The 23,487-nt window shown below is 44.2% G+C and overlaps 1 protein-coding gene across 2 annotated transcripts in view; it reads right to left on the bottom strand.

Annotated features, from left to right (window-relative positions):
- Positions 1-10,143, bottom strand: part of SPATA13 (spermatogenesis associated 13) — a 43,407-nt gene extending 33,264 nt beyond the window's left edge. The window contains exon 1 of one of the 2 annotated variants that reach the window (XM_010225874.2): positions 8,476-10,143. In XM_010225874.2, coding sequence (XP_010224176.2) covers positions 8,476-10,101 — 1,626 coding nt within the window. In that variant the 5' untranslated portion in view covers positions 10,102-10,143. The remainder of the gene's footprint in view (positions 1-8,475) is intronic. The other variant, XM_088522216.1, reaches the window with a different exon arrangement.
- Between the last annotated feature and the right edge of the window lie 13,344 nt (positions 10,144-23,487).

The following is a 23,487-nucleotide window of genomic DNA, read 5'->3' as shown; positions in this document are numbered from 1 at the left end:
CTGGCTCAGTGCCTACATCTTTATGGGTGAGGTAGGAGATTTCATTGGTAGCTCACCAGTAGCCAGTGACATCAGTGGGACTCCAAACCAGCTGGACCCAATCTCCCCTTTTCTGAACCCAGGCTGATTTCACAACCAAGATACAGCAGCTTCAAGGACTTCATTAGGATCCCACTCAGTTTGATCTGGCACTGATACAACTCTGTTGCATTTAATGGAGTATTACTGCTGCTCTCATACCCTGTTACTCATTAATACCAATGTAAGCAAGATCAGTAGGTATTTAAACACTGAACTCTTAGTTCAGCTTTTATAGCCAGATGAGAGCCAAGTTCTGCAATTATTTCTTAGATTATACTGTGTATCTTATAAATTTGCACCAAAAATTGTCTTCTAAAGCAGCTGAAAGTACCTGAAGGTACCTGAAAGTGCATGGGGGAACGTCTGTTGATGGAGCTATATCAACGTGAATGATATTTCTTCACGCACCTGAAAAGCTCTACTGCAGAAAAAGCCCAAGCCCTAAATCTGAGCCTGCACACAGACTACCGCTGCTCCAACTGCTGTTTGCGAGGGCTGATGTATTGGTGCCATCATTATGCTGGCAGCTAATGATACTTGTGCGACCTTTTGCTAATGTAGTTATGCCAATAAACTCCCTAATGAAAATAAAATTACAGCTCTATAAATGTGCTCATGCTGGTTCACATTACTGAGGCTCCACACCCAATAAAATCTGCATTTCTACCACTTCTACCACTACTCATTTGTCTTCTTTTTTTTTAATTTTATTCCTCTCTCTTGTTCTAACTGCACTAAGACAATTAACATTTACAACTTATAAGTCTTGCAGTATGAAGGGACACATTAATCTCTTCAGAAAGTCTTTTTCCTTGATGCATAGGTAAATGCAACGGGGCCTTTTTTGTCTATGCCACAGCTATTGGCAGTTCCTCAGGCTTATTCATTATCCTACTTCAAAAAGTTGATTTTCTTATAGAGCCATTTATCTTTGACTCTCACAGTACACAGGTTATTGCTTGAATTTCAAAGTTTCTACCTGGCCATCTGCTAGCAATTGGCAGGCAGGTGCCCACAAAGCAGGGGCTGTGCAACTGCTGCTCAAGGACATTTTGAAGCCGTTGCTCACTAGAGCTTCTGCTTTCGCCCCATGCCCTTAAGCTCCATAATAAGCTGTATTTGCTGCTTCTTTTGTGTATTTCCCCTCATTAAGTACAGCAGCCCTTTTCTAATTCAAAGAAGAGATAACAACAATCTCATTATAGTTTCCTAATGCAATCTATAAAAAGGTGTTACAAATTAAATAGAAAATTCAAAAAAGTAAGAGTAGACTGAGAAGTTAGAGCCTTGATTACTACATATTTTCAGTGAAAACTTACGATGGATAATCAAGTCACGTTCTTCCAAAAATGACAAGACTTAAAAACAGAAACTGTAGTACTAATAGGAAAAGAAAGAAACAGTATTTGTGCTATTTCATGTAGATATTTCCGTACTTGATAACATGTATACACATTTTTGTGTGTGCATTCAGGAATCTATGTAAAAACATACGAATTAACTATGCTAGCAATGACAAATACACACCAGTATTGTAACTTGGGACTATTAAATAACTGATGTTTCTGTATAAAACAGGAATGGATAAGCATTAGACAATCAGTAGGAATATCATTGATTTTTCAACTCATATAAGTTAGCAAAAATGTAAAGGACCAAGTAAATGATTGTGAACCTAGTGGTCATAAATAATTTTATCACCTTCACTTAAGGCAGTAAAAGTTCAGGGAACATGTCTCCACCCAGTTACATGATAAAAAGGTAACCTTTGCACTTTTTCTTGTTGCCAAACAGCAGTGGGGGAACATGAGTTGAAGCTCATTTATCATCACCACTAACAGAGGTCAGAAGGTTGTTATATGTTTCATGAACACGATCAATATTTTTATTTGCACACAGTACTGTGACAGATACAGAGATTAGCAAACTCTGGCTACAATACAGTCAATTTGTTCTCTTTTAGAGAACAAATATTTATTGCTTTCCTTTTAGATTTCATAAAAACATCCTAAAGTGTTGTCATTTTAGCCTGGTATTTCCCTGCTGATCCACTAAGACTGACAATTTTCAATAGTGATATCATCTAAACAACTGTTACTGTAGAAATGATGGTATAGAAATGCAGCCATCCAGTCAGTGTTTGCATCTCCTGTCACAAGCTAACCAGAATTATTAAATCAGTCCACTTACAGGAAGAAAATTCGTCATCCATTCCTTTCTATCTGAATGCAATTTACACTATGTCTTCTTCTTCCCATTCCTGTGTCTCCTCTATCATCAACAACTTCTATTTTTATTAGCCTTTGAGAATACACTAAATACATTTATTGATGACCTATGGCATAAGTATTTATGTATGCCATATGATGCAGGAAAAAGTATGCTCGCAATATAGTAAAATCAGTTCTCATTAGCAAAACGTGTTACTCTTGTAAAAAACACATTTTAAAAGTTGCCCTCACTTAGAAAAAAAAAATACACCTAATTCTACCCTTGGGATTTGTTGACATAAAAACAATTGCAGTGATTTAACTAACAACAGACCTATAAAACATCATTTAAAAAATAGCATTATATGGATACAAGCACAAACAAAATTTGGTACTGGATCTCTAAGGCAATTTTAATGCAGCTTTGCTTCATTTAACCTGATCCTTGAAAGCATGCTTATCTCAATCAACAAGCATAATGCCTTCCATCCGAGCAATGTGCTTTACAAAGATTAACGAGTTCACCTTCATAATATTCTCATTTCACAGATAAGGAGCAGACACAAAGCAGTTAAGCAACTTAAGTCACACAGGAAGCATATAGCTGAACTGGAAATGACACATGGATCTCATGACTCTCAAATCTGTTCTTGAACCTCAAGGATTTCCTTCATCCTCGCTTCTGTTATTTAACTCTCTTCCCCAAACAAGTGTAGCTAAGAAATATTTCTGACCTATGGGAGACATACTTCTGACATAGATTTGCTCTGCAGAAAGTCTCGTCAGTCACGTGGAAATGCAATCCTGCTAAAACTTGAGGATTGCTAGATGATGCCCTGGCCCTGTTTCTTCTTTCTGTGATACCTAAATTAGAACAACAAGTATGTACATAGTGAAGTAGTAATGCCTGTTTTGAGTGAAGTAGCACCACCTCTTTTTAGAAGATGTACAGGCATTAATAATCCCTAAATAAGTTTTAAAAAAGACTCATAATATCCCTAATCATGTAACACTACTAAAAAAAATGTTTTTCCTTTTTTTTTCATTTAGTAAAACATTTTATTTTTTCCAGGCTGCCAGCTGTCTTTCTAACATCCGCTGGGCAACCTCAAAAGCCAGATGATAACTACAGGCTGAAAATGGAGCTTTATGTATAAAAAAGCACACACAAAACACCACGTCTGAGTGTGTCTCCAATGCCAAGGTCCTCTGATTCCCCCTCTCGTTATCCACTAGAGCACGGCCTCCTCATCCCAGCCCAAGCCCAGGCACCAGCAGGTCCACGTGCTCGGGGTGGAGTTGCCTTGGGCTTTTATATCTACAAACTATGGCTTCCTACACTATGGTGTAAGGGTGAGGCTGCTGTGGTTGGGGCGGGATTAGGAAGATTTGAGCCTGCTGTGCTCCATCCACTCCCAGCGTTTGGCCACTCTTCCAGCATGGCACAACACCCTGCTCTGAAGTAGCTCAGCTGCCTCCAGATGCAGTAGAGGAGAGCAGTAAAGCTGCCGATGCTCCATTTGGACATTGCAACCTCTGAAAGTTGAGAGGGATTTTGGGTACAGACAGTTCAACACCCTGCTCTACGCGTTAGCCAGAAGCCCCAGGCACCGCCACGCAGGATCACAGGGCGAGCGGCACTTGGGTATTACTGACATGTCGGCGGGGAGCTACAGCAGAATCAAATATCAGATGCTCTTTGGAAAGGCAGAGGAGCGTGAAGGTAATGAGTAAAGGAAGTAGCTTTCTCAGAGCAAACTGCAAAGGCATCTTTCTGAATATCCCCTTTTAGCATCCACAGATGCTTTGCAGGGATGGCAGTAGCCCTGTCTCACTCTCCTGCTGCTCAGCAATGGCCAATTTCATTCAGCACTGCACATTCACGGGTCTAAAATTCAAGTTCATCTGAAATTCAGATAGTTGTCACCACTGCCTTCGGGCTTTTCTTTTCCCTAGCACAGGCTGTACTGAATGGGAGATTGCATTCTGGTTGGAAGAGTTATTTTGCTGGGACAGAAGGAAGATAAATGTGTCCTTTGAGGGCTCTGTTCTGCATCATCTCAGTGATCAGTCCCGTTGTTTGGGTTTGCAGCAATACCCAGCGGTTTCTCGTTTTGCTGTGGGCAAGTTCTCTTGGAAGTATTTCTTTGAGCCACTGTAAGAAGTAGCAATGGTGTGAGAGCACCCTGGTTGGTACAGAGTAGCTCAGGGTTGAGTGTGAATCTGGTGTCACTCAGTCTGAATGAAATGTTCACTGGCCCTCAGGGAAGGTGCTGAGAGCAGATCACGGTGTTCCTCTGCTCCCTTCCCAGACCCTGGCTTGCAAACACTAACTAGGGCAGCCCTAAGTGATGCTATTCGAAATTACAAGTAGGAAATTCAGTTTTGGAAGATCTCACTCTGACTTACTTTTCCCGATCACCCTTCACAGTTTATCACATTTTCAGTTATACAAATTCAGATGAAGTTGGGCAATCCCAAAACTACTCCAAAGGTTTTTTGTATGTATTATGGGCTCCATATTCCTAAAATGAAGTGTTCTCCTGTATTTTTATATGCCTGTCACCTATTTTAATTCAAGAAAGGTGGATGGATCCACCTTTGGATGAAAGGCAGAGAAAGGAAAGGATCTCAACCTGGAGATGAACACATCCAAAAAGAGACAGTTCTAAGAGGTGAAAACTGCTAAACATCAGCAAATCTGCTCATGCCTAGTCCTGGAGCGCTTGGGAGCTTGCATCATGCACCAAGCATGCCCATTCTCAGCTCCTGGCTGCTGTGTGTTAAATGCTGTGTGCATTTAACATGATCATGCCCAGCCTTCTCCACTCTTCCCCTTCACTGTGAGGACATATTTCAAAGCAAGTAGGGAGGATAAGTAGTGAGGATAGGGATGAATCATCTCCATAAATGCCATCCATACAGCTTTTCTTCCTCCTTTCCTTCACAAGTTCTCCCTCAGTTAACCCATTTGCACTCCAGCCTGGAGACCTGCATGGGAATGAGCAGAGCAGCAGCCGGAGCCCAGCAGTGTGTTGGGACAGGGCGTTGGGACAGCCAGGAAACTGCTGAGCTTCAGCGATGGCACTACATGGGTTAACTGGGGCTACTGATTTTCAAATATCATGAACATAATAAATAAGTCAGCAGGTAGATCTCACAGGACGTAATATACAGTCTGCAAGCAAAATATGACTCAACTCTAATTACAGCAGTTACCTCTTAAATTACCACTATAATTTAAATTTATCATTTGCAGATACAGTGCTGCATTAAAGTTATAAAAAGTCTGGTGTACCATGAAGCCAGATGCCAACAAGGCAACTTAAATGTCAGGTGCTCTAAGAGCTTGTGACAATCTAAGCAATATATCAAAAAATCTGGTTATCTTTTCTGTAACACATTCAGCAGAGTGGTTTGTTTAGGTCACGTTAGCATCTGGCACATGCCAGGCCAAAGCAGAGGCTTTAAGTTTTCATGATTCACAGAAATATGGGGCTCTTCTTTGAGAAAGCAAAGGCAACGGAAAAACTGTCTAAACACAAAAATTGCACTTAATTGGTGTGATTTAAAACCAACATGTTGCATGTGGCATGAAGCAAAGCTGGAGAAGACATGGACCGTGGCAGCCCGTGGTGACTCATGGCACCGGAGAGCTCATGTTGAGGAGAGCTGGGGCAGGGACCCTTGCGGCCTTCAGTTGGCTCTTGGCTGGGAAGCGACCTCCAGCAGCCCAGCGCCTGGGATGGATGAGCACCAACGCTGCTTCGGTACATCTTGTATTCCAACAAAACAAGCCAACGAAATAACAGCGGGGATTGGATCTCAAGCCCAAATTACATTGGGAAAAAAAAAAGCAGCAATTCAGGCAAATGGATATATATGCGTGAATACTGCAAAAGCGGCTTTACACTGTTGGTGAAGGAATGCAATATGGAAACAGTTTCCACATTTGGGAATATACAGATATTAGCAAAGTCTCAAAACTTCATTTGCCAACTAATCTACTAAATAAATGGGCAAAGGAATTCACCAGTTTTGCTTCCAGCTGCAGCCAGTCCTTAAAGGAGAGCAGGTTTGAGCCTGACTGGAACACTGGAACCTTTGCACTAAACCAGGTCTCCGAGCCACAGAGCTTTCAGTAGCTGCGCTGCACTACAGGCTGTTTTTACAGAGAATACATATGAAACATGATGCGTGAAATGTGGAAACTGAAGATTTGTTCATGAACATCATGTATTTCAGGTTCCAATAAGGTCTTAAGTTTTGGATTTGCATTCCTCAGTATTACCATTCAAACGGTTGCCCAGAATGACTGTCGCAAAAACAATTTTCTGGATGCAAACAGTTCTGTAGCATGCGAGTGTGAGATAGAGCTAAAAACAAGTCATTCTCAAACATTTAAACCCCAGTGACCTCATTATATGAATATGCGGCATTCACAGAAGTGCCTGCAGTTGAATAAACTTCCGTGAAAAGAAAAATACCCGGGCATAAGGAGATGGAATCATTGGTACAAAGGTACCCCCGTGCTTAGAGATGCAGGGAAGAGTCCTGGAACAAGGAGACCTTCTGAGGAAATGAAAGGAGAAAGCGCTCTCCAGTCCATACCCCTGAGGGCCGCAGCTCAGAGATGCACTGATACAATGTCCTGACAATTCGACCAAAATGTAATAGAAAGAGAGAGTTAAAGTCCATGCTGGCTAATAAAAGAATGCAGTGCTAAGCTAAAACCGTGGAAATTTTCCTTCAACCAGTGTAGGCAACCACTTAAAAACTTCTGAAAGGCAGCGCTGATTTATTGGGAGAGCAGGGGAGGGACAAGCTGGATGTTGCTTGATTGTGTCATGAACACAGATCACCACTAGATGGTAGGTGAGTAGCATTAATTCTACCAGGGAACTATTTCCCCATTTTATTGCTGAGAAATCCAATTGGCACACTAGGGCTCCCCTGGCAATGTAAAAGCATCTTCTTGCATATACTCTTCAAGTAAGTTTTTAAAGAAAGACAGATAGCTGTGGCAACTGTGAGACCCCAGATGAGGAGTAATCGCAGAACTCAAACCCAGATGAATATTTTGGTATATTTTTCAAATTTTACTGTAGTTGCAGGCATCCTAGTAAATAAACTTGGTTTTCTCCAGCAGAATGACAATATTTATAAATTCTATAACTGTTTGCATTTTGTTTGTAAAAACTACACCAAGCTTTAAAAGGTAAGATGGCTTCACAAACATTGTAAGACTACACAGCATGAAAGGCTGAAGTTTGAACAACAGGAGTAATAATAGCCTTTTTTTCTCATTTTACCTGGAATATGAGATACATTTAGCTAACCTGAGGCGAGCCGTGGTCGCTTAAACTCATGCAGGACACTAGTGACAGTTCTTCACTGGCACTGACAAATCATTGCACCTTCTGCAGGGCCAACCCACCTGCTTTTTCCCCAGTGTTTTTAGAGGAAGATTCAGGTTCATTCCCTGAACTTGCCCCCAAGATGCTGCAGTACATCTAGCATCTACTCACAGCGTGAAACTGGAAATGAGGCACAGTGAAAAGCTGGCATTTTCTCCAGCTTGTCAGTGGCAACATATTAAGCCCATCATGTAGAGCACTGCTTTTTGAAATATGCAGGCAAGCATCCAAATGGCTTAGACCCAGCATGGCCATCAGGGCACAGGGATAACACCGCTAACAGCCCAGTAGTTGATTTATTCTGTATCTTGCACACCGTGCTGCTCTACAAATATTACCACATCCTGCAAGGATTCTACAGAAGATGTATTATATGCTGGATCAACACCACTTTTAGCATCCGCAGATTCTTTAGAGATCTTTCAGCCTAGAAGAAATACAGCTAGACCTTGCTTAGGCTGGTAAAATCTGTCAAGACCACATGACAAGATGGTGTAACTGCAGGGGGTTATAAACTGCCCTTGAAAACGTACATGAGTAGCTTTGCTGCCAAAACTTGCTTTGATATTAATGCACAAAGGAAAATAATTTGACATTAGCTTCCAGAGAGAATATATTAAAAGAAATAATTGCTGTCAGCATATTTTAGCAATAACGAGCTGCAATATCCATCAGCTCCCAGGTTGTTTTGCATTGTTCTGCATTAATAAAGACAAAACCCGATACATATACATATAACTTCTAAAGGAGGTCGCTCGCTTTCTTACCTCTTCCTTCTTTTCTTCAGCACCAGAGGCTAAGTTGAGGCTCAGTTGAGAGTGGCTGCTTATGCCACTGTCTTCATTTCCATCGTCATAGTACACGGTCTGCACAGAGTCCTGGAAGCAAACAGGATTCCTCCCCAGCTTTGGCCCAGGCACCTCCATCCTCTCCTCGCTTTCCATCGAGCTCAGAGACAAAGTACTGTGGTGGTTTGGGCACTGGAAATTCATATTGCACTTGACCTTCTCTGCACTGGGGCTTTGTGGTTTAGGAGCAGTTGGCCTGGCAGGAACGTGAGGATTTTCAGCTTCATATGCAAACTGGGAAGTAGCTTTCAGTTCATCTGAGTCCGTATAGAACACTTCATTAGGGAGAGGACCGATGTCAATTGGAGAAGGTGAATCTAGGATCCCTGATGATACGCTGATACTTCTGTCTTCAGCGGCAGCCACGTTCACTGCAGCCTGGGTACCGGCAGGAACTGTGGGGCTTTGCAGGGAAGGTGTCCCAGGCGAGGTGGAGTCGGGGCTCGGTGCTGGGGAGGTGCACCTCTTCCTGTCGTGATCCGTGCTGCTGGAAACCCTACGCGAATAGTCATCGTGCAGCCTGCTGTTTGGCCTGGTTCTCTGGGACTGGTCGCTGGGAGAAGGACCTGTGCTCTTAGGGCCATCCTTCTTCCATGCCACATCCGTAACGTTGCTTACAAGCTTCAAAACTCGGTCAAAATCCTTTGCCCTGATAGGGCTCTTCCATCGCTTGGACCGTCTCTCAGCGTTTCCACTGGCTTTGTCCGAGTCAGCGGAAGTAGCACTTACTGTCCTTTGGGGCATTTGCTTTTCATTTGCTGCCTTGAGGTCAGTGAGGTTTGAGGTGGACTTTCGTTTGAAAGAGCTTTTTTTCAGGAAGTTTAAATTGTCTGAACTTTTGCTTCTCCGATAGATGATCCTGTTATTTTCAGAATCTTTCACTAAAATCTCACAGATCTTTGGCTCTGAGACGGCAGGAGATGTTGGCCTAGTACATTTGTGATTGCTCTGAGCTTTATCAGTGTCTAACAAATTTATGCGGCCAACACCATAAGCCCGCCTGATGCTGCGTGAGCGGTGAGTATTCCTCAGGAAAGAATCATCACCTTCCTCGGCATCGGAGCAATCAGAAGCTAAACCATCCACTGCATCCTGGAAATCATGTAAAGGCCCCGAATAGGAATACCTGTTAGTCTGTACTCTCACCACTGCCCCATTTGAGTCATGTTTTCCTGTGCTGTTCTCATTTAAGATATCTGGACATTCCCTAGTTTGAATTCCTTGGAGAACTGAAGATCTTAACTTCTTGAAAGATCCCATTTTTCTAATGGAAGACAAAGCATTCCACGTGGAAGAACTGCCCATCAAAATCAGAGAACGAGGCCTCTCCGAGTTGGAATTAGCCCGTTTCCTAGGGGTTGAGAAGAAGCGCATGAGTTTTGAAGGGCTGAGCTTATCACCTTGTACCTCCTCCTCATGGCTACTGCTGGTGCTGTATCCCCCATTAAGACTAACAGCGGTAGTGAGATTTTGGGGCTCTTTCTTATCCATAACTATGCAAGTCAGGGTGGTGCCGTTTCCACAGCCATTCTGCGCCGTGGTCATGCTCTCGATGCTGTACGCATGCAGGCGGAGGCTGTGACAGCTCAGATCTCCATTGCTGTCTCCTTCGGCGTCGGCAGACCTCGGTGCCTGCCCTTCATGGGCTTCCCCGTGTTCTGGCTTGCTCTCGCATTGACCAGCAGCACCGAGCTCCTCAGACTGCACCGCCTGCATCAAGAAAGCAAAGGCAGCATGAGAGAAATTGCCTTAAAAGGCCCCAACTACGAGAAGCTTGGGGTCCACTGGCAGAAATAAATACATCCACAAAATCAAGAATGTCTTTTTAGCCAAACAAAGGCATGACACGGTGATGAAGAGAAGACATTAATAACTCTCTCCAAGTCTAATGGCATTCATTAGCATTTTAGGAGACCAGCCTGATTTCAATACGTACTTGTTTTTCTAATGCCTAATAAGCTATTAAATTCAGTGCTGCTATTGCCACATCTACATTAGAATACTAAATAAAATCCCCAGCCACATTATTTTGGAGATAAAAGCACACTAGCAACCCCCAGCACAGGCTTCCTCAAACACTGACCCCCAAGATGCACAACAGAACAAGTCTATGTCCCACCAACGGCGCATGCCCATCAAGTGCCACCAAATCCTCACAGGGGAGGCAGAAGGATACATGTATATTCATTTTCCCGTAACTTGTTGCTGCTGAAAGCAGCATGACCACAGCTCTCCCGGGTGCCCTCCCAGCAGGTAAGCCTCAGAGTTATGGGCACAGCAAAGTGTTTTTCCCCAGCCGAAGACAACAAAAACATGAGATGCTAGAGGATGACCTATCCCATGGTGATCGCGTGATGCAAAACTTGAACTCAGGAGGATGACATGGAGCATCTGTGCCGGGGATGCGCTGTAAAAGTTGGGAGAGAAGGTAGCGCAGTGGTGGCAGGGAGGGCCAGGGGGCTGCCTGCTCCCGGAGCCGTTATCCTGTTCTCCTGCGACACACGGCGATGCGCGAGCCCATGAGGGGCTTCCGTGGCCACAAGCTGCAGGTAACAAGGCCCCACGCAGCAGACAGCACGCGGCGGCACACGCGAAGCAAGCACCAAATACCACAGAGTCACTAAGCCCTCGGAATTTGGAAGCCTGATCCCGTTTGGAGTGAGCCTGGTCCCTTCTTCTGGATTTGCTTGAAAATTAGTTTTTGGGGTTTTTTTTCGCAAGGGGTGAGAAGCTTCTTCTCCTCCTGCGATGAAAGGATTCCGGTGCGTGTCAATGAGGCGCCTCCAATGTCCGCAGCCAGTTCTTAATCCCCCTCATTGAGAGCCCCGGCCGGAGCGGCCCCCGCAGCGCGGGGCTCCGCGCGGCCGCCGCCGCCTCCCGCTCCCTCCGCGCCGCTCCGCGGGCAGCGGCCGCGCGGGGAGGGGGGCGGCACAAGGCGACGACGGGGAGGGAAAAACAAAAGTTGCTGGAAAAAAGCGGCGTTTGGCGAGACCGCCGCCGCGCCGGCGGAGGGGATGGGGAAAGGGGGAAGGCGGCGGAAGGGAGCAGAAAGGAAGAAAAAAGGAAGAAAAAGAGAGAAAAAAAAAAAGGAAGGAAAAAGAAGGAGAAAATGGGGGGGGGGGAGAAAAAATAAAAGAAAGAAAAAGAGAATATCCAGAGGAGATGGCAGGAATGAGGGCTCGCGCGGGGCCGCCCGCCGGTGCGCAGCGCCCTTACCTGGGGGAGCCGCGGGCCGCCCCGCCGCGGAGCCGCCGCGGAGCCGCCGCGCAGCGCCGGGGGGCGGAGCGGGGCGGCCCGGGCTGCGCTCGCCGCGGCCGGGCCGCCCCCCGGACCCGCCGCGTCCAGCTCCGAGGCGGCGGCGCCGTTAAAGGAGCCTGCCGGGGCGTCCGCGTTTGTCCCCGGCCCGCGGGGCGAGCGCGGAGAGCAGCGCTTTATTTAGCGTTTTTATGTAGTGCTCGTACGGCACAGAAAAACGCCTGTGAGACCTTCTCGCATGCGCCGTGTCCTGATTCCCGGCAAAGACACGTAGCAACTGGTGGACCTTGCCTAACAGGGCGCTTTGGAGGCGCTATTTCATGGAGCATTTCTGCACCGGGGCTGTGGACATAACTAAGCCGCGCTTAGCACAGCGCGGTCAGAGGTGCAATGAAAACAGGGCAATTCGGTGTGCGGCCAGGAGCTCCCATCAGGAAGGATCCAGGGCTGCCAGCGCGGTCTCTCCACGGAGATGCAACCGTTAAGAGAGGAAATGGAGAGGAAGGCTGGAAATGCTGATACAGTGGGGAGAAGGTCGGTGGGGAACCCGGCCCCGGGATGTGTGGCAGTGGGGGACACCCTGGGGGAGTGCACACAAGAAGTATCTGCTTCGGTCTGGGACAGAAGGAAGTCTCCAGGGAGACTAGTGAAATGGCCAAGAGAACGAGTTTAGCAGCACCAATAAGGGAGATATCATTCATTTATATGAGATAAAATGTAAATCAGAAGTCTGCTGTAAAAGCACTTTTGCTTTTGCAAACTTCTTTTACACATTCCTTACCTGAACATCTGTATCTTTAGGGTCACTTAAAAATTTTCTAACATCCTTAAATCAAACCTGATTTCCACCAGACCCTCCTCTCTGTAATCATCTTGGCTCTACCCACCACATTCATTTTGAATATCCTCCTTTAACTCCCTCGGAGTAGGGAACCCCCGGGTGCTGCCGTGTCCTCTGTCTGCAAAGCAGACAAAGCAGAAAAAAACTATGGAGCTTGCACTGAGCTGGATCACTAATCCAGGTCTCCCCTTCACTCAGCCAACCATAGCTGTATGTAGTATAGTTTCTAGAAGTAGATGTGACTGTTTGCATCTTCCAGACCTGTATGTGGTAGCTATTCTACTGCTGGCCATGCTAAAACCCACCTCCTGCTCTGGCAGCTTTACTGAATCCAAACCTGCCCTTCCCTGTGCAGGAGAAGCCTCGAGTGCTGCATCCTGTCATGGACCTGTCACGGGCACGAATCATTAAGTGGCTCTTTTCTAAATCCGAATATGTGTTTTAAAGGCTGAGAGCTAGAATTGCATGCAGTGCTCAAGTGTAGTTACACCAAGGTTCACTAAAACGTTGCAAAGCTAAATTTACTTACAGGGCTGCCATGGGAAAGAAGGCAGATAACTTCTGGGTGTAAATTTGAATCACTTTTCTGTTTCTTACATTTTTCAAGAAAAACAAGATGTAGATGGAAAACTGGCCATTTTTCCCACTTTTTTTTTCCTTTCTTGAGAGGATTGACATTATGTGCCATTGCTTGAAAAGTTAGAAGTAAAAGAAAAGAAAAACTTAAATTATCCCCTGTTATTTCACAGTTAATAGTTTAACTGTTTAACTCCAGATGTGTAAGAGGGATGTCATTGATTCTGGGTCTGTGCCAGGTTTATAAATTATGGTTGAGGAAGTACACCAGTTTATGAACAGAAGAGCTCTAAGAATAAATTGTAGATTGGGATATGCATTAGAGTAGTAAGAACTGCCTAACAAGGGTCCCCACCCTCCCAACAGCAAAAACAAAATGTGTCTTTTAGAAGCTTTGGATCTGTGATGTAAAAGAGGTTTAATGCGCATGTGACAAGGAATGAGAAGGATTATTCAAAGTGTAATATAGGTGGGAAAGGATTATAACAACTGCGATATGGGAGAAAAAATATAAAGAGTTTTGCTGCAGAAGGAATAAAAAGCCGGAGTTTTAATTGGGATCTCTTTTTAGCTTTCTTAGAATATTAATTGGTACATTTTAGGAGTTAACATGTAATAAGAAAATCATTCCCTTAAATCTTAGAAGTCTGAAAAACTCTTCCACTCCACAACTCTCTTTTTTATTTTGTGGTGCTCCAGTAAATAGTTTTAAAATGTCTATTTTCAAATAGTGGTTTTAAAAATACACTCTCCAGTGGATAGGAAGAAAGGAAGAAAGAAAAAATCACAAGGAAAAAAATCTCAGGAACACATGACAGAAACATTTGGCATATTTTACAAGCTATTGGGTAAGATGACAGGGGAGGGCAATTTGCAAAAAACACTCTAAGGTAGATAGCAACAGTAGTTAATTCTGAAGATGCAGAATTACTGCCATAAGAGATCCTTTTGCTTTGGATAGCAATGTCCTTTCTGGGCGGCTTTCCGGTATTCGGTTAATGCTGCAGTTTTGCAATTCGCATGCTCCTTTTCCATGGCGGGCAAAGACTCTCACCCTGCAAGCAATTAACCTCCCGGGAATCTTTACACACGGACAGGCCCCTCTGGGGGAATTAAGCTGAGTCATATATCTAGTGAAGTTAAAGGCATCTCCCCCGCTGGCTTCAATGGCAGGGGGATCAAGCTCTTAATTTATACAGTGCAGAATTTAAGGAAAAGTAGTATGTTTGTGTATCCAAGTTTAACATATGCTGCTAATTATTTTAATCTGTTTTTTGTTGTTGCTGTTTTTAATATATAAACCAAATTCATGGAAGATTTTTCCATCTGTATGCATTTGTAACCAAAGGAATAATAATAAATTGGAAGGGATATTCCAAATTCAAGAACTTTGGCATTCTGGCACTGAAAAAGAATCCATTACAGAAGAAACAATGAATCATGTTTCTAGTAAAATGTGCAAAGAAGAGCTTGGTTTAAAATGCTGGATTAACTTATTTACCTGACCAATGCAAGTCATCCCTGTCAGCTTTGTAGGTACTTGCTGTGCTACTTCCTAGGTCTTCACTAAAGGCCAGCTCCTGTTGCATTCACTTTACTGTGTGACCTCAACTCAGTGGTGCAATAGCTAAGGGCCATTACTGAGGAAAGTGACAAAAATGCATCCCGATTTGCAAAACACAACGCGACCAACTACTCCTTCCCCATCCTCACGTGGATGTTTCCCTGCGCTTGCTCAGCCCCACAGAGATCTGATTTCAGGACAGCACAACAGTCCGGCGGACTGACGCTCTCCCCGAGTGAAAAATGACCCTCGCCGTGTACCACGTTGCCATGATCCCCACCTACCTACCCCGCTCCAGCTGCACGCGGCTTAACGACGGCCGCGGCCTTTGAGGCCGGACAATGCGATTTACGGCCCCCCGGCGCCGCACGGTGCTGCTATTATTTCTGCCCGTCCTCGAGAGGGGACAGCGTGACCCGGAGGGGCAGCTGGTACTACAGAAGAGCAGTTTTCAATAAACACATCTTTGTGCCTGAGCACAAAGACGACTTCCCCTTCGTAATTAGGAAGGCCCAATCCCACCTTTGTTTTGTGTCTCAGCAAGCATAAGAAGTGGGAAGGAGAATGGCCACGGAGATGCAAAGCTGGACTAGGAAGGAAAAGGGATTAGTCAAAAATTTAAAGTTTCCTATACCATATGCATCTCTTTTTTTTAAGGAGAAAAATGTGAATTTCTGTTAGATGCACATCAAATTAATCCAGACTCACTGTGAGGAAAGTGTACAAACTTGGAAAGAGAGAGGAAATTGTCCCTCTCTGTAGCCGTTTGTCTTCTCTCTCATCTCTGCTGTATCTGCTCCCCCTGCATATATCACACCCCTTACCACCATGGCTGCCTGCCCTGCAGCTGTTTTTGTTGTTTTGTTTTGTTTTTTAATATAATCATATACAGAAGTGACTAGTGAGAGCTCCTCATCAGCTTTGCTTCCCACCTACTTAATTACCTCACTATCCCATCCTGGCTATTTAAAATTGAGGCCTTCCTAAATTAATGAAATGAATTATTGAAATGAAGGTGCCTTGCTCGGTTCCCCAAGAAGCCAAAATAGATAAATGCCAGAATAGATTTGACCTTAAGGGGGGAACTCCATGTTCCTGCCACGCTTGGCCCTTGCTCAGACCATCCAGCCCAGCTGAAGGTGCCACCACCGCGGAGGTCCCACGTCTACCGGAGATGGGAGAAGACGGCAGCACCCCTCGCAGTGCAGGTGTGCTCCAAGCGGGATGATGACGCACGCGTGAGGATTATACAAAGTTATACAAGAGCAAGTTGCTTCTGATGCTTATTACCACCAAATGACAGGGTCTCGGGAGCTTAACCGGCGCGGGGTGACGCAACAGCAATACCCAACAGGTTGCGGTGCGGCTGTTTACTTAGCCAGCGCCGTGGTGGCAAGGGCAAAAAGCTCTGGGAAATTACAGCTTTCAATACGTCCATGAAGAATAACATTAAAAATATTAAGAATACATTCTTATTACATGAAGTACATTAAGCAATATTAAGAAAAGAAGAAACAGATGGCATCTGGGAGGAGAAGGGTTTTTTTCTTGCTGGTTTGGGGGGGGTTGTTAATTTGTGGAGGCTTCTGTGCTTCCAGGCCATCTTCATTCGTATGCCTCAAGAACCCCTCAGTTGTGCTCAGTTAGCATCAATACCTTTCTTTGTTTAGTCGCTTCGTACAATGGCAACCTTGCTGTCTTTGTTACAGTCTAAACTAAAATTAACATTCATGGGCACATTTCTTGTGCTGAAAGATTGAATTACCATTTCTGCCATGCTTCTCTTTCTTCAGAAAAAAAAAATCCTCTGGCTAATTCTACCCCTGGTTTGTCAATAACTTCCACTTTCTGTGGGAATCTAATTTATCAAAAAATCTTGTAGAATGGAAAAGCGACAAAAACATGCAATTAGAATAAAGGGATAAGAATGAAGTGCTACAACATTTATGTGCTAGGAATATCTCCGACAATAATGTTGAGGCTTTTGCAATGAAAGATGTGCTCTGAATTTAACCTGTTGGAAAATTTTAGAGCTTTGAGAAAACTTTAGCTAATACTCACCGCTCTGTCTTGCTGGTGCTGTAGTAACTAATTACTTTCTACATTAGTAACACTAAAATGAAGAGTAATTTAAAAAACATTGATGACTGCATTTTAGCAAACATCTGTTTATGTTGGCAAGAAAGCAGCTACGTGATTTTAAAAATACACAATGAGAATACGGAATGAAAATACAAAAAATACGCAATGCTACACATCAGAAAAATTATTTAGTTGTCTGGACATGGAATCAGCTATGCTCAAATTTGCAAATTTTGGATCACCTTACTGGTCCCATTAGAAATAGCCAATAATATTGCATTAGATACCTTATCAGCAGTAACAAAGGAAATCTCTTCTTACAGCCTGATAACTTCCTTGTGATATTACAATGTGTTTCTAAGAAGCAGTACAAATATTACTATAGGTCTATAGGTATTGCAGCTGCACAAGTTAGTCATTCAGATACACTGAGGATGTAAATGGAGGGTGTTGGTAATATTGGCGCAGCTCATTCCTTATCACTGGAGTCCTTAAAAAGCCAAAGAGCCTGAGATTCCCCCTGACGGGCTCAAAATCTGGTGTGGGAAGCATGATACAGCTACAGGAGCCTGTAGAGAAGTGTCACCACAGATTTCCTACAGAAAGCAATGGGTAGTTTCAATGTGTGTGTACATTTCTGTAAGTGTCCTTTTTTTTTTTTTTTTTGACCTGTTTCAAAGTGACAAAGCTGACAAGCTGCCTGAAAGAGAAGGGAAATGGTTAATACTCATCCACTCTATGAGTGAAGCTCTGTGCAAGCGTTGGAGCTTTTGCTGGAAAATCCAAAGAAGATTTTTAAAGACCAGAACATTGGAATTATGAAATGATGCTCTTCCAGTAATAACAGCCTGAAAGAAAAGCTCACTTAAGTACACTAAGATGGAGTTTGTTAGGTATATCCAGGGCATCCAGGGTACTGGGTGACATGATGCCTGGAATATGGGTTGGCTGCAATCAGTGACACAGGGGTCTTTATGGCTCCTGGCTGATGCTCCCTAAAACCTGACTAGAGGTTAAACAACTCTGGATTTCAGCAACCCCCAAAGTGATGTTAAATTAGCTGAAAAAGTGAAACCCGCATGTCAGGCAGGAAAGCTGTCTTTACGATGGAGGCTGGGAAGGAGGAATTCTGGAGTCTGTGTCTCTCTGACCTTTGCAGTTGAGCATGTTTTTCTCAGCTTAAGTGCCATGCATGTTAAAAAATCTGAAGATAGCAGTAATGCTTTATAACCTATAGGCCCATGAGGATGAATCCATCAGTGCCCCTTTGGCACCTCAATACTTAGGGTGATGAGAGCTGTAAAAAGGTTGCAAATGGAAAAATAACCCATTATCCGTGCAGCAGGCAAAGGCTGAAGTTCAGCTTTCAAAAAGAGTTCAGACCAAAGTGCCTGTTTTAAGACTCAAGTGCCTTTTTTATTATTTTGCCAATGTCTATTAATTTTCTAAACTGGAGCCTGCAGAGCTGACTAATAATTCATGCCTCGTAAGAGCACAACGTAGCTCTGAACAAAAATATTATATTTCCCTTTATTATATTTTTTAATTAAAGTTAATTTATGTTGATGAGCTTGTCTCGGCTTAAACACGTCAAGCTGCAAAAGGAGCACGCCGGCTCCTGTCCCTCACACTGTCCCTTTGCTGAAGGCCTGGTTAAAATTCAGGGCAAGAAAATCCATTCAGGGAGCGGGTGCTGTGCAGGGGAAGGGTGCTGGGATGTGCAAGAGCCCCAGAGCGTTGCACGAGTGTCGTGTCTTGAAACTGGGGCTCTGCGTCTGCAGTTTCCAGTCTCAACAGCCTCCAACAGACATAAGACACCACTGCAAGGATACTGGGATTGCTGTGCCTCAGGAGGCACCATTTATAATGTAACTCCGTAAAGAAGCCACCTAAAATTCCTTCTCTTTTTTTTTTTTCCTAATGCAGAGAAAATCTCAGTGGGTATTCATCCTATGCTTGAACAGGAACTTGTCCGCTTCGGCAGGATGAACAATGTGTGGAACCAAGTCTCTATCATCCCGAGCGCAGCCGGGCCGCGTGCGGCACCTGCTCCGCCGCGGCGCTGGTGACACCCCCTGTCAGCAGCGGGTAATTTTCCTGGCGCACGCAAGATTTATTGGAAAATTTTAACCCCAGGAGTCCCAAGACCCATAGATAAATACATGTCATATATATATATTTATATATTTTAATCATCATTTTAACGAGCTGGTTTCAGCTGACAGCTGTGTCATGCTTATACATTACCACACCAGCTCAAGAGGAGATGCCTAATGTATCTGAAAGCTGGTTGTTGTTCGACTGATAAATTGTTCCCATTCAATTTCCAGTGTTCAGCCTCCCAAATCATGGATATTTCTGCCTACGAAACCCTCTAAATAACTTACCATGCTCCATGCACAATATTCTACATCTTTCCAGCACTTAAAATATGTCATAGAAACACTTGGAAATAGTTCGAATTCGACTGTTAAATTTTTCATAGATCTGAGGTCTAACAGAGCAGGAGAGAGGAAGTTCAGACTCTTCAGAGAAGGAAATTCTATATAAGGCTTGTAATAAGAAGTAGCAAATGTTATTTTATCATTTGATATTCTAATAAAGTATATTCTCTTCTCCTACAGACCTTGCTCCTCATTGCCTAGAGCACCAGTGCTACAACAGTGTTACTACTGGAAACCACCGGGCGATTTATAGGCAAATCTCATTTTACTGGAACCTCTAAGCTTTTCAGAGCTCATTATTCCAGATTTAACCTGGTCTTAAATGAGAGGAAAGGGAAATCCAGGGTTTACAGAACGTATTAAACGTGCGCACAGCTTTGTTAGCACAGACTAATGAAAGAGAATTAGCAAACAGCCCCGGCTTCATTTACCCTAATACAGGGGCTGTTTTCCCAGGGAGGATATTGCTTGCTTGTGACTGCTTTCTGCTGCGATATTCTTATAAAGGAGTCATGTGGTGCCTTCATCCCACACAGAAAGGTTTGGAAAATACCACATTGGCATCAGCAGCCCCCTCGGCTCACATACACTTCCACCTAGTGCCCCACTTTCCTGCGAGGGCAAAACCACTCTCAACTTCTCAGCTACTGGTGCTTCGAGCTACATGGAAGGTACGAAAGGCTCCTAAACCCTCGTGCGCTTTGGGTTTTGGCCATTCCCAGGCTCACACAGCGGCCAGGCTGGCTGCCTGGAAAACTTTCCTGCAGGAAACCTGGCTGCTCCACCAGCAATCCGCATGCATCCCTATTTCATACGCTGATTTCAGGTAAAGCCTAAAAACGGGGCTGCAATCTCACATTTTACAAGCGTGGTTCCATGCCTGCCATCTCCCCTCTCTCAGGAGATAATCCACTCAAAAGTGTTCATGCCATTGGTATTTAACTTGCAGGGCAAAGACCAAGAGCATGAGAGTGTATTTTGGAAAGCTATAATTATTAACACACAGATATGGTCGGCCTAAGGGCAGGTTCCACCAGCAGCCCCCAGAGCAGAACCATTCCTCTGCCTCTGGCCAAGCTTAAGTCTGACAGTAGCATTTTGGTTTTAGCTCCTAACTAGCACTTAGGAAGTAATCCCAGGCCAAAGGCAGGGGCTGCCTCGGTGCAGGCTAAGTCTTGGCAGTGCCCATTAACACATAAGAGAGGGACAGCTTCTTTGGAAGTGAATTTTCTTGCTTATAAGTGGAATTAAAACCCATTGCTTAAAGGAGTCTGCAAGCAGTGGAAGATTATGGACTTCATCTCCACATAAAACAGTGAGAATAGCATTCTGGGAACAGTGGATTCCAGCACATCTACTGTATCGAATACACCTGCATTTATAACTTGGCCACTGCCAAGCTCTCCTCCTGAAGCAAGGTTCAGAGAAAGACTAATGATTAATATGGGAATTTGCACAGGGCATGCAACATCCTGAGCCCATTAAAGTACATTTTGCCACGATGTATTTGCTTATTCCAGTTTCCTCGCCTGGAAGCAGCCGACCAGCTGAGCGCCCTTGGGTAGCGCCTTCCTCTCCGAGCCCTCCCCACGGCTTCTCGCAGGGCACCAAGGGGAAAGCACCAAACCACCGAGCGCCGCTAAGTGCCCCAGGAACTGGGCAGATCAGCCAGATGGGCTTCTCGTGACCAGACTGCCAAAAAAACATCATGCAAATGCCTCCAGCAAGCAGGGTTAACTCCGGGGAACCTTCCTCCTACCTGGTTTAAAAGCCAGTGGAATCAACTTCACCCATCCTGTACAAAGCAGCTCTTTGTGCGGCGAGTGCGGGCAGCGCCGGGCAGCGCCGCGGTAGCGCTGGGCGCTGAACTGCACAGACCATCCGCCGCGGCCAGCGCCGCCTGCTCCTCCGCACAGGGACAAGGCACGCGGGAACCAACCCTCCAGAGATCAAATTTTGGTTGCAGTCGAACAGTTTTGCACCAGAACAACTAATAAAATCATAATTGCAAAATATAATCAGTTAAGACTGTACATACCTAAAATGTTTATGTCTTCCAGCAGCCATTAACTAAGAAATCTGTTGCTCTGCAGAGGATTTAATCTAACCGTATGCAAATCCATTGCACAAAATATTGCAGTTACAGTATGAACCTTGCTCCAGAAAACCTGTTTGGTTTTTGAAAGAACCTTTTGTTGCCTGGATTCGGGGCTGGATTCTGCCGGTGCTGAGTGCCTTGTGTTCCCTTCAAGCCCAATGGGAGTGAAAGGGACTCAGAACGATCCGAAAGCATTCAGCACCTGGCAGGATTGCGTCGCAAGTTAATATATAACAAACGGCTACACAGCAGTGTGTGAAATCACCAAGTTAAACATACACTTAAAATAACTGTAACAACAAGGAAGCATATCGGCACGGGCATTTCACTAACGTCGCGTTGTGCTCGGACGTCGCATATGCAGAATTCTTACATATTGACCACAGAAAAGCAGAAGTTTGGGCAGTGTTCTGGTGCGTGTAAAATGAAGCAGTTGAGGAGCCAATAACCTGAAGCTGCAAGCAGAGGCTTTCAGTTAAAGATGGTGCAGCCTGTGGTTGGCTTATCACTGGCTGGAGTCTTCCCGGTGCAAGATGCATCTAACAGCGTGGACAGAATGGAGAGCAAAAACTGGCATGTACTAAATACTCATCTGCAAAAACTGAAAGAAGAGCAAACAAGAAACCTTAAAAATTCACCTTGCGGCTCTAGTATTTGCGTCTGTCAGCAGCAGATTTAAATGCCAAAATCATACCTGGTCACATACTGCAATGAGTGACACAGGCCAAAAGGTTAAATTTTGGCTTTGAAGGCTGCAAAGCACCACAGGAAAGTAACTCTGTGTGCAAACGGCACTGGCAGCACCGCGCTGAATTACCACGGGGCAGAACAGTACAGTGAGGAGAAGCAGGCAGTTTCGCACCTGCCAAGGAGATAGGGCCTGTGTTTCCCTGCTTTTTCTCCTTGGTGTCCAGATGCAGCAGTTACACGATCCTGGGCATCCCCATTTAAGCTGTGTTTGGCATCGCACACAGAACAGAGACTGCTCCTGCTTTATGCTCTTCAGTGTCAGCAGGGACTGCACACCTCCCTCCTATGTAGATAGGAGACAAAGTCATGAACATGGTTTGGTCTTCCCCTCTTCCCAGAAGAAATAGCAGCTTCCAGCTTCACTGCTGCATTCTTTTTTTTTCCTATCAGGATAGCAGAATGTGGAGAGTAATTGTGTAATCTGTGTCATAACTCTGCAAGAGGACTTTAATTCCAAGAAAAATGGATTTTTGTACTACATTTCTCGGGGTTATTCTGTGAATAATCACAAAGAGAATTTTTAATGCAATATTACATTCATCTCTTAAAATGCCAACAGATTTCTTAGTAGTAGATTTACATATTCCAAGATCATTTTCAAAACCTAACTGACAAAAATTAATAATTTATAATGAATTATGAGACCTCATATTTCTCATACACAATAATTTTAATTCACTTATTACTGTATCCCAAATTATTAGTTATATTAATTTTAGATGAAAGCTCTGCTGCAATCAATACAAAGGAGATTAACTATATGAGAATATAAGGGCACAGCTACAACTCCACCACGTTTGACTTAAGCCCAGAGTCCCAGCGAAAAGGAGGGAGGAAGTTCTTCCTTCATTGCAGTCTTCTCATGGAAGGTTGGGCTTTTACCATTTTAAGCCTTCTGAGACAGACAAAATGTTTGCTGAAGTTAATGGAACATTTTTTTTCTGTTTTTATCAAGCTCTTGGTAAAGATTATTATAAGGGCTAAGTCCTAATAATCACTCACCAGAGTCCTCATCCATGGTGTTGCTGTATAAACATTGACTTAGATCATAGAGCTGGGAGGAAGTAACAAAAACAACATGCTCTGCATTGTGGATTGAAAATTTATGAGAATCTGGAATTCAGATAATCCTCCAGGGCACAAGTGAATCTCTAGGCAGTTCACAGGGACTAACTGAAGAATCAGAACTTAGAACAGGGAGGCAAAATAAGAAGAACAAATGACAGGCACAAATATGATAAACATCTGGTGTTGCTGGCCATGACAGCTTGCTTATGCATAGGATGTCAAAAGCTGTTATAGAAGACAGACCAAAATTTAA

Source organism: Tinamus guttatus, unplaced genomic scaffold, assembly GCF_059628265.1.
Source record: "Tinamus guttatus ecotype Peru unplaced genomic scaffold, ASM5962826v1 Tinamus_guttatus_pri_ptg000150l, whole genome shotgun sequence".
Lineage (NCBI taxonomy): Eukaryota > Metazoa > Chordata > Aves > Tinamiformes > Tinamidae > Tinamus > Tinamus guttatus.
This window is presented reverse-complemented; position numbering and strand designations above follow the sequence as displayed.